Source organism: Tursiops truncatus, chromosome 2 (assembly GCF_011762595.2).
Source record: "Tursiops truncatus isolate mTurTru1 chromosome 2, mTurTru1.mat.Y, whole genome shotgun sequence".
NCBI lineage: Eukaryota > Metazoa > Chordata > Mammalia > Artiodactyla > Delphinidae > Tursiops > Tursiops truncatus.
In genome coordinates this window covers 110,845,815-110,858,026 of record NC_047035.1, presented here as the reverse complement: position 1 = coordinate 110,858,026, position 12,212 = coordinate 110,845,815, and the positions used below count along the sequence as shown (strand labels likewise).

Sequence of the window (12,212 nt, the reverse complement as noted above, 5' to 3'; positions counted from 1 at the left end):
CTTCTAGAGCAGAACATTTTCACTCAGCAGACATAAAACTACTGCCCAATGGCAGAACCCCAAATCACACGTCCATAGTACGCAGACCGCCTGGAGCTTCCTGGGCTCTGGAGTAATTTAGAGGGAACGCAGCATGAAATGAAGTTGGGAGCCCAGGATGGGACAGGCAAAGGGGCAAGGGCTGGGGCGCCTCAAAGTGGCCGCTCCTGCGGACACAGGAGCTGGAGCAGGCGGACATGAGAAGCAGCAGTAGGGCTTCCCTGGTGGCGCAGTGGTTGGGAGTCCGCCTGCTGACGCAGGGGACACGGGTTCGTGCCCCGGTCCGGGAAGATCCCACATGCCGTGGAGCGGCTGGGCCCCTGAGCCATGGCCGCTGAGCCTGCGCGTCTGGATGACTGTGCTCTGCAACTGGAGAGACCACAACAGTGAAAGGCCTGCATACCGCAAAAAAAATAAATAAATAAAAAATAAAGAATGTTACAAGAGACAAGGAAGGACACTACATAATGATCAAGGGATCAATCCGAGAAGAAGATATAACAATTATAAATATATATGCACCCAACATAGGAGCACCTCAATATATAAGGCAACTGCTAACAGCTCTAAAAGAGGAAATTGACAGTAACACATTAATAGTGGGGGACTTTAACACCTCACTTACACCAATGTATAGATCATCCAGACAGAAAATTAATAAGGAAACACAAGCTTTAAATGACACAATAGACCAGATAGATTTAATTGATATTTATAGGACATTCCATCCAAAAACAGCAGATTACACTTTCTTCTCAAGTGTGCACGGAACATTCTACAGGATAGATCACATCTTGGGTCACAAATCAAGCCTCAGTAAATTTAAGAAAATTGAAATCATACCAAGCATCTTTTCTGACCACAACGCTATGAAATTAGAAATCAATTACAGGGGAAAAAAGGAAAAAACAAACACATGGAGGCTAAACAATACGTTATTAAATAACCAAGAGATCACTAAAGAAATCAAAGAGGAAATAAAAAATACCTAGAGATAAATGACAATGAAAAACACGATGATCCAAAACCTATGGGATGCATCAAAAGCAGTTCTAAGAGGGAAGTTTATAGCTATACAAGCCTACCTCAAGAAAGAAGAAAAATCTCAAATAAACAATCTAACGTTACACCTAAAGGAGAAGAACAAACAAACCCCAAAGTTAGCAGAAGGAAAGAAATCTAAAGATCAGAGCAGAAATAAATGAAATAGAAACAAAGAAAACAATAGCAAAGATCAATAAAACTAAAAGATGGTTCTTTGAGAAGATAAACAAAATTGATAAACCATTAGCCAGACTCATCAAGAAAAAGAGGGAGAGGACTCAAATCAATAAAATTCAAAATGAAAAAGAAGTTACAACAGACACCGCAGAAATACAAAGCATCCTAAGAGACTACTACAAGCAACTCTATGCCAATAAAATGGACGACCTGGAAGAAATGGACAAATTCTAAGAAAGGTATACCTTCCAAGACTGAACCAGGAAGAAATAGGAAATATGAACAGACCAATCACAAGTAATGAAATTGAAACTGTGATTAAAAATCTTCCAACAAACAAAAGTCCAGGACTAGATGGCTTCACAGGTGAATTCTATCAAACATTTAGAGAAGAGCTAACATCCATCCTTCTCAAACTCTTCCAAAAATTGCAGAGGAAGGAAAACTCCTAAACTCATACTATGAGGCCACCATCACCCTGATACAAAAACCAGACAAAGATACCACAAAAAAAGGAAATTACAGACCAATATCACTGGCGAATATAGATGCAAAAATCCTCAACAAAATACTAGCAAACAGAATCCAACAACATATTAAAAGGATCATACACCATGATCAAGTGGGATTTATCCCAGAGATGCAAGGATTCATCAATATACACAAATCAATCAATGTGATACACCATATTAACAAATTGAAGAATAAAAACCATATGATCATCTCAATAGATGCAGAAAAACCTTTTGACAAAATTCAACACCCATTTATGATAAAAGCTCTCCAGAAAGTGGGCATAGAGGGAACCTACTTCAACATAATAAAGGCCATATGACAAACCCACAGCAAACATCATTCTCCATGGTGAAAAACTGACAGCATTTTCTCTAAGATCAGGAACAAGACAAGGATGTCCACTCTCGTCACTATTATTCAACATAGTTTTGGAAGTCCTAGCCATTGCAATCAGAGAAGGAAAAGAAATACAAATTGGAAAAGAAGAAGTAAAACTCTTACTGTTCACAGATGACATGATACTATACATAGAAAATCCTAAAGATGCCACCAGAAAACTACTAGAGCTAATCAATGAATTTGGTAAAGTTGCAGGATACAAAATTAATGCACAGAAATCTCTTGCATTCCTACACACTAATGATGAAAAATCTGAAAGAGAAATTAAGGAAACACTCCCATTTATCATTGCAACAAAAAGAAAAAAAATACCTAGGAATAAACCTACCTAGGGAGACAAAAGACCTGTATGCATTAAACTATAAGACACTGATGAAAGAAATTAAAGATGATACCAACAGATGGAGAGATATACCATGTTCTTGGATGGGAAGAATCAATATTGTGAAAGTGACTATACTACCCAAAGCAATCTACAGATTCAATGCAATCCCTATAAAATTACCAATGGCATTTTTTACAGAACTAGAACAAAAAATCTTAAAATTTGTATGGAGACATAAAAGACCCCGAATAGCCAAAGCAGTCTTGAGGGAAAAAAACTGAGCTGGAGGAATCAGATTCCCTGACTTCAGACTATACTACAAAGCTACAGTCATCAAGACAATATGGTACTGGCACAAAAACAGAAATATAGATCAATTGAACAGGATAGAAGGCCCAGAGATAAACCCACGCACTTTTGGTCAACTAATCTATGACAAAGGAGGCAAGGATATACAATGGAGAAAAGACAGTCTCTTCAATAAGTGGTGCTGGAAAAACTGGACAGCTACATGTAAAAGAATGAAATTAGAACACTTGCTAACACCATACACAAAAATTAACTCAAAATGGATTAGAGACCTAAATGTAAGACTGGACACTATAAAACTCTTAGAGGAAAACATAGGATGAACACTCTTTGACATAACTCACAGCAAGATCTTTTTTGATCCACCTCCTAGAGTAATGGAAATAAAAATAAACAAATGGGACCTAATGAAACTTCAAAGCTTTTGCACAGCAAAGGAAACCCTAAATGAGAGGAAAAGACAACCCTCAGAATGGGAGAATATATTTGCAAATGAATAATCGGACAAAGGATTAATCTCCAAAATATATAAACAGCTCATGCAGCTCAATATTTAAAAAACAAACAACCCAATCCAAAAATGGGCAGAAGACCTAAATAGACGTTTCTCCATAGAAGACATACAGATGGCCAAGAAGCACATGAAAAGCTGCTCAACATCACTAATTATTAGAGAAGTGCAAATCAAAACTACAATGAGATATCACCTCACACAGGTCAGAGTGGCCATCATCAAAAAATCTACAAACAATACTTGCTGGAGAGGATGTGGAGAAAAGGGAACCCTCCTGCACTGTTGGTGGGAATGTAAATTGATACAGCCACTATGGAGAACAATATGGAGATTCCTTAAAAAACTAAAAATAGAACTACCATATGACCCAGCAATCCCACTATCGGGCATATCCCCTGAGAAAACCATAATTCAAAAAGATACACATACCACAATATTCATTGCAGCACTATTTACAATCGCCAGGACATGGAAGAAACCGAAATGTCCCCAATAATATTGTTGCATGATTACAAAATTATAAACATTAACTGTAGAGAATTAGAAAAATACCTAAAAGCACACACACACTTTAAAAAAGATTTTTTAAAAAATCACTATAATCTACCTACCCAAATAAAATCACTGCTAATGTTGAGCATCTATTTCTAGTCACATGCAGAAGGTAGCCCAGCCTGGGATTCAGAGGGGGGTTGTGTGTGATGGACTCACTCACATGAACTGGTTTTGAGGTAGGAGATAAATGGGCCCCTGGGCTGGACAGCTGGTACGTGTCAAGTGGAGGAAAACTGAAGCTTTGCTCTCACCCAGATGCTCCAAGGACAAAGCTAGTGGCAGAAGATGAGCTCTGCTGAAGTAAAGAGATAAGATGACCGCTCCGGAGGTCAAGGAAAACTTCCCTGTCTGCACATGGGCGGGAAGGCTCCTTGGGGGTCAAAAAGGGAGGGGGCGCCATCCCATAATAGGTGTGGAACATACCGCCACAGGCCTCTGCAGTGGGAACCATCTTAGCAAAAAGTTGGCAGGCATGTTGGGGAGGGTCCTAGGGCAGGTCAGGTGTGGAAAAAGAAACCAGATATTTGGCCAAAGGTAAACAAAGACCAGGAAGAAGTGTCCTATGTAAGTGATTTAAATCACCTCTTTCCTGCACTCCTCCTCATTAGGAAGGATGGCTATACCCTTTCTCCCTGGGTGTGTATTTCTGCCTTGCTTCTGACTTAAATAAATACACTCTTTCTCTGTGTGCTCTCCCATACATTGGGCTGTGTCTCTAGTAATAAACTTTGTACCTATTTTGCAGTTTTTGCCTCCTTGAAACATTCTTGCTTTCAATGGGGGAAAGAGCTAGAGGCACTTTGCTTCTAGCCTCTAGCCCCTGGTGGACTAACGGCTTGGATTCCTGGTTTTCATCCAGGCTACCCAGGTTCAATTCCTATACAGGGGAACTAAGATCTGTCTCAGGACTGCTCACTGCTGTCTCCTAGAAATCAGTGTCACCTGTGTGAAAGGGGCCACTGAGGAGAACACTGTAAGTGGAGGGCTTGGGGGTGAAACCTGGGAAGAAGGAGAGGGAAGCACGGGTCTGTTCTTCAGCTCTGCCCTTGAACTCTGGTCTGAGTTCTCTGAAGAGATAGGGAAGGCAGGGAGTTCTTTACAGGGACTGCAGGAGACTCCGGTACTGTTTGGACTCGGAGGTCTTGAATGTTTGGAAGTCCAGGAGATCACCCCTCTACTGGGAGGTGCTAGGACAGTACAGCCAGTAGGAGGGCCGCCAGGTAGTAGACAGCTCCAGGAGCACGAGATTGGTGGGATTTGAGCAGGCTGGCTCGTGAGCACATGTGAGACACCCAAGTACCTGGGGAAAATTGGGAGTGGAGTAAGCAAAGCAGTTAGCAAAAGGTGGGCATGAATGCTAATGACACTTCTTCATAGCCACAAGCCAGAGTCAGAAAAGTAAGAAGCTGAGACTTGGGACTTCTGGTTAAGATGGTATTACATTCACTCTTTGAGGCCCCCTCATCTGTACCACATACAAAGCAATGATAGATAAAAAAATTTTTTTTTAGTTTAAAAGACCAACTGATCTCAAATAAGATAAACATCTCTGTTGACCAGAGATGAAGCAGAAACATGCCATGCCCCTGCTTATGGGAGAGGGCTGGAAAAAGCTGTGTCTGACCATTGCCTGGGACTGTGATTTATATTTTGTACTTAGCCTCCTAGCCAAGAGCTGGACCACAACAACTGCTGCTTGGTGACTGGACCCATGGTATCCTCAGCTCTCCCTGGATGGGAGCCCGAGGCCACCAAGGTAAGGCTAATGTTGAACTGAGGGGACCAGGAAGCTGGGTGGAAGCAATGCAGAACTTCTAAAGAAGGGCTGAACACAAACACAACACAACACAACACACACACACACACACACACACACACACACCATTCAAGATGAGTCAACAAGCTGGTATTCCAAAAGACCTCAAAAGAATGACTGCAAAGAAGACAGCCAATCAAACCAATAATAGGGGGAATTCATTTTGTAAGAAGTGAAAATAATAGACATTAAGCATATTTAGAATTCTCAAAGAAGGAAAGGAAAGAAAAACATTCATAAAAAAAAGAATAAGAACTTAAATAAAAATGGGCAGAAATGAAACCAGCCCAGCTGGTATGAAGAAAATGCAACTAGAAATATGGAGACACATATGGTTATTAAAATTTTAAATAATTCAATACATAATTTTTAGTCTAGACCTAATTGAAGAGTGGATGTACAATCCCTAAGATGGAATTGAATAATTCACTTGGAATAATTTTGTAACTTTTTTTCACTTACCAACATATGTTAAACATTTCTCCATATTATTAAATATGAATGTGTCAAAAATGTTGTAAACTAGTCTTCTATGTTTGGACAGTTAACTTTCTTATATTTATTCCATTACCATAAACAAGTTTTTGAGAAATCTTGTTATTAAATCTTTGTCCAAGTTTCCAATGGTTTCTCTAGGCTGGATTCCCAAAAGAGGAATTACTGCGCCCAAGAAGTATGAAATTTCCTAAGTCTTTTGGTTACAGCCAATAGCCAAACTGCTTCTCAAAGATCTTGAACCAATTTTTCACTCCCACCCATGTTTTAAGAAATGCCTGTTTAACAGAACATTTTTGAATACTAAGAATTATCCCTTAAAATATTTGTCCACTTGCGTTTCCCTCCCTCCCACCCTCCCTATCCCACCCCTCTAGGTGGTCACAAAGCACCGAGATGCAAGAGGGAAGAGATATGGGAACATATGTATATGTATAACTGATTCACTTTGTTATAAAGCAGAAACTAACATAGCATTGTAAAGCAATTATACTCCAATAAAGATGTTAAAAAAAATGAGATAACAAGACAAAAAAAATATTTGTCCATTTGGCAAAAAATGATATTTTCGATTTTTTTTTTTGTGGCACACGGGCGTCTCATTGTTGTGGCCTCTCACTGTTGTGGTCTCTCCCGTTGCAGAGCACAGGCTCCGGACGCGCAGGCTCAGTGACCATGGCTCACGGGCCCAGCCACTCCGCTCCACATGGGATCTTCCCGGACCGGGGCATGAACCCGTGTCCCCTGCATCGGCAGGCGGACTCTCAACCACTGTGCCACCAGGGAAGCCCAATATTTTCAATTTTTATTTGCCTTAGTCTGATTAGTAACAAAGTGAAACATCATCATGGAAGGAAAAATAGTGAAAACCTCTTTTCCTCATTTCTTGGGTAAAGTAGGACATATTTTACTGTAGAGGGGACACAGAGCTTCGTTACATGACGTACTCCCAACTGGTTGTTTTTTGGCTTAGAACACTTTTCTTCTACATTTTTTTTTGTCAAAAGCATGGTATCTTCACTCCAGCCCTACAACATATTATTTGTTGATTCTTTGGGCTGATTTTAAGACCTGAGTCTGTAGCCCATGGATTTGCTCTGCTTGCTGTAGGGTGGGAACACTGCTACGGCCGCTTTCCTCTGCCAGGATGAGTCCAGAAAGGCAGCTGAGATGTGGACAAGCCATAGGGAAAATGATGGCTCACCTGCATGTGCTCCTCTCTGCAGCTGCCTCGCCCCCTGTGCCCTGAAGTCCTCATCCTCTCACCCACTTGAGGATTGTGACCTGCAATTATCTCCTTGCTTTCTGCATCATTTTCCTCTTCGTTTTCCTCTAGCTATTGCCCAGTTTCTCCTTAATAGCAAAACCTCCTGAAAGAGTTGCTTATATTCAGTCTCCACTTCGTCATTTCCCTTTTATTTTTGGAACCCACTCCAATCAGATTTCTATTGCCCAAGGAAACCTTTCTTAATAAGATGAACAACAATGTCCTCATGGCCAAGCCAAGGGGTCATTCTCAGCCCTTAGCAGTTTGACAAAGGTGAATTCTTTTTCCTTCTTGAACCTCTGTCTTCTCTTGACTTCGAGAATCCCACCCTTTCCTGGTTTCCTTCTAACTCACTGTCTCCTTCTCAGTGTCCTGACTTATGGATAGATCCTGTTCTTTTATCTGGCCTTTATAAGTTGGGCTCAGCCTATCTTTTCTATCTAAACTAAATTCCTTGTCAACTAGCTCATCAACAAGTGCATGTCTCCATTCCCAACCTTGGCCCTGAACTGTGGTCCAGTAATTCCAATGGCCAGTTAACATCTCCACTTGGATGTCAATATGCATCTCAAACTTAACACGTCCAAAACTGGACTCACGGTATCCCTAACTCTGAGCCACCCACTGTTCCCATCTCAGTAAACGACCCCTTCCCCATTCACCTCAGAACTATGGAGTACTCATCTATTCCTTTCTTTCCCACATGTCTGACATCCAACCCACAAGCAAATCCTGCTGCTTCTACTTCTACATTACAAATAGATATAGAATCTGACTGCCCCTCCTTAGGTCCCACCCTAGCCAGAGGGACCATCACTGCTCACCTGGACAGCCTCCTAACTCACCCTCTGTTCCACCCTCATCCCTTTATAGTCTGTTCTCTATTCAGGGCCCTGGAGATCCTTTTCAAATGTAAATTAATGAGCCACTCCCCAGCTTAAAACCTTTAGATGGTTTCTCATCCCACTTAGAATAACCACAAAGCCCTCCGTATTCCCCCCATGACATGGCCCCATGACCTCTGTGCCCTCATCTTGGGCTCTCCCCTTGCTCACTCAGCTCCAGCCACACTGGCCTCCTCAGTACTTCTTGAACATACCAGGCACACTTCTGCCCCAGGGCCTTTGCACTGACCATTCCCTCTGCCTGGAACATTCTTCTTCCAGAGATCTACCTGGCTAACTCCCTCCCCTCCTTCAAGCTTTTGCTCATCTCACACCTTCTTAATGAAGTCTACCCTGAGCACCCTGTCTTAAAGGTGGTTCTCACCCACCCCAAACTACTGATCCCCATTATCCTGCTCTACTCCCTTCTTTCCACAGCACGTTCCATCTTCTAATGTGCTATATAATGTGCTTCCTTATTGTTTTTTGTCTGCCTCCTCCCCCACTAGAAAGTAAGCTCCATAAGGGTGGGGACTTGAGTCTGTTTTATTCTCGAATGAATCTCAACACTAGAGCAGTGCCTGGATTATAATAGTTACTCAACTGATATTTAGTGAATGACTGTAGTAGACCAGCCACATCAGCATCCCGCAGAGGAATCTCCCCACTCCAGTCAACCGTTCCCGATGCCCAACTCCAGTTCTAAGCAGGGTCAGCAGGAACTGAAACAGCTCTAGGCATTAATCAGGAGAGGGGGCTTCTATGCCCAGGCCAACTCACTGTCTGGCCTGGGAAAGTCACCTCCCCTGTTCAGGATCCAGTCCCTCCTCTGCTCAATGGAGATTTTCTCCTGTTCTCCCTGCCTTGGCACACAGTGTAAGAGCAGACACAGGGGTATACATTTTTAGAACCATCAAAGTTGACCTCACCCACATTATGCACCTTGTGTCTGGGAGAGAGGCTCACAAGAAGCTGTTCCCTGGGGCCAAGAACAGTAAGCAGAGGCTCTGTTTTCCTGCTGATGGCTGGGACCCGGCTTCCTCCTCTTGTATCCCCTGTGGGGCTCCACCCACAGTAGCAGCTCCATAAACGGTTACTGATTTCGTCAGTGTTTGTTTCCTGGGCCTTGAGTCGCCATCCCTCAGCTTGAGGAAAACACAGAGAGAACAAACACTGTGCCTGCCTTGAGCAACAGGTTTCATCTTGGGATTACAGTGAGTATTTGCAAAACATTTCGCAGACCGCAAAATGCTTGTGCAAACACATCCCAGGAAATCCCAACAAGATCCCAGTGGGGTAGACATTCTGACCTCCATCTGTCAGGCAGACAAACTGAGGGGCAGAGCCTGGGCCAGAACACTCTGAGCCCCGCCAGTCGTGTCCAGTCTCCCTTCTCTCCGGAGCAGAGACACATCCTCTGTTGGAGACCTTGAGCGTGTTTTGCTCGTTTCCAACACGGAAACTTTGCAGGAACTGCCTCTTCAGGGCAAGCATCTGGGGGCTCCACACCCCTCAAACCGGACTCACCCCTCAAGGTCCAGCCCAAAGTCCAACTTCTTCTAGAGGCTCTTCCTGCTCTCCTCAGCCCAGAATTAGTTGCACTGTGTTCCTGCACCACAAATTCTGTCTTGCAACATGTCATACCGTTGCTTTGCATGGTAACTTGGTCCTTGGATCATTATTTAACTTTTTGTGTATATATCTCTTCCCTCCGCAATGAGCCTATCAGCTCTAGGTAGGAATCACCTCTGCTCATTCACTATTTCATTCAAACATTCCTTCAAGAAATATTCTATGCCATCCAAGAGATAAATAGATGACCAACGGTTCCTGCCCTCACAGAACTTATATTCCTTATTTCTTCCTTATGTCCCCACAGGACTTGCTATAATCCACCTGTAACCAGCGGGCAAGAGTTAACAGTGACAGCCTCTGGCCAGCAAGTTCCAGCAGTGTGTCCCTTTGATCTAGTCAAAGCTGAGTGAGGACTATTTTTAAGTAGAAAAGCAGCAAGGACCACAGAGGTGGGGTCTCTGTGTGGCTGCCTCTGGATGGCAAACCTAGAAGGGGATTCCTTTTGGGCCCTGCTCCTGGGAGAGATTGGAAGCTCCACCCATAAAGGGTCAGGGGTCATGGGCCCTGAAGAGGGCTTAAGGCTCACCAAAGGCACCCTCATGGCATAGCTGGGGAAACTGAAGCTTGCAGTGGGCTTGTGCTTGCTCCAGTACTAGACTCCCAGCACAGCGCTCCTTTCCTAGGAGCCCACTGAGGTATAGTTTCCTGCTAAAGGGAAAGACTTGTTTTCCCTTTAGCTGTTGGAAGGCTTTCTGGCACACAGGAGCACACCGGTGGAAAGAGGGGTGGGGGAGAGCAGTTCACAACAGTGGCTTCAAATACTTTAAAATAGGCTGGAAGACACTTATGCTCTGGCTCTGAGCATCTCCTCCGTACCCAGCACTGGGTCAGGGACAGGAGGGAGGGGCTGACTGTACTCATGGAACTCACGTGGGACAATCAGCTGTTTGGCAAGTGTGGCCAGCGGGCCCCCTGATGGGAACAAGACCTGTGAGTGAGAGGGGCTAGCCTTGGCTGGAGCTCTGCCCTCCCTGGCAGCCCCCTCACCCTCTCTGAGTTCTCTGTGGGGGGTGAGGGGGGGTCTTCCCCGAATACCAAAGCACATGGTTGTGAGGATTCAATGAAACACCACAAGGAAGCACCTGACCCAGAAGAGACACTCAGTTCATTTTCACTCATTCAGAAGGCTGTTTTGATTATTCTCAACCACCTGCTTTGTTTCCCAAGTCCCAGAAAAAGAATCCTGACTAGTCTTCTTGAAGCAGAAATAGGTGAGTTCATGTGGCCCCAACTGCCTACCCAGGGGTCATGGTCCCGATGCTCCCGCTCACCCCACCGCCCCCAGAATCAGCACTTGGGCTCACCACTTGTTGCCTGAGGCCAGTGTGCTTCCTCTCCCTGTTCCCCACTTTTCTTACCTGTAGAAAGGGACTGCTCCTGAAACAGGGAAGAACAAATCTGACTCCATGTTGGGATGGTGCTTTCACTTTAACCTTTGTATTGTATTCCTTCTGCTACAAGTCAATCACTCAAGGGATATTGCCTAGAGCTTAAAGTTTACATAATGGCCCATTCTCCAGGAACCCTGCCTCTCATGCCTGACTGTTAAGTTAAAATACCTTTGTTTAGCTCACAGGAACCCCCCAACACACACACACCAGGCCCACCTGTGAATGGCTGCAGGAAGGAAGAAATTATCACATCCCCTCTGGAGTCTGGCCGGAACCAGGAAATATTTCCAACAACCGATCGCCTTCTTTTTACTTTACCTCCTCACCTCCCCCTCTTTGTTCTATAAAAGGAACTAGCATCCAAACCTGGGCAAGATGGTTCTTTGGGACACGAGTCCACCATCTTCTCGTCTGCTGGCTTTCTGAATAAAATTGCTGTTCCTTGCCCCAACACCTCGCCTCTCAATTGACTGGCCTGTTGTGCAGCGAGCAGTATGAGCTCAGACTCAGTAACACTCAGACTTAGCCCCATGAGGCTGTGTGACTCCACTGAGACACCGCAAGTACACACTCCAGTGGGTCGCACTGGATACGTGATCTTGTGCCCCTTGCCTTCTCCTTCCTGGAGTGGTCTGTTCTCCAGAAAGTGTGGGGCAGGGCTTGGAGCCTGGGCAAGAACCTCTCCTCCTCAGCCACCCCACTTCCCTCCCAGCCGCTTCTGCATCCTTAGCACAGGAGACCCCCTCACTGCTCCAGCCACCAGAAACATGTGCAGCAAGAGCCAGCTGCCAGTGCCACCACCATTCAGCCCAGGAAACAGGTGACATGTGTGAGACACACTCCTTT

General features: G+C 44.2%; 1 protein-coding gene across 1 annotated transcript in view; it reads right to left on the bottom strand.

The window, feature by feature from the left end:
• NOX5 (NADPH oxidase 5) overlaps positions 1 to 11,383 on the bottom strand; it is a 34,631-nt gene extending 23,248 nt beyond the window's left edge. Inside the window, 2 exon segments of the mRNA XM_033850031.2 lie at positions 191 to 260; positions 11,334 to 11,383. Coding sequence (XP_033705922.1) covers positions 191 to 260; positions 11,334 to 11,383 — 120 coding nt within the window.
• Between the last annotated feature and the right edge of the window lie 829 nt (positions 11,384 to 12,212).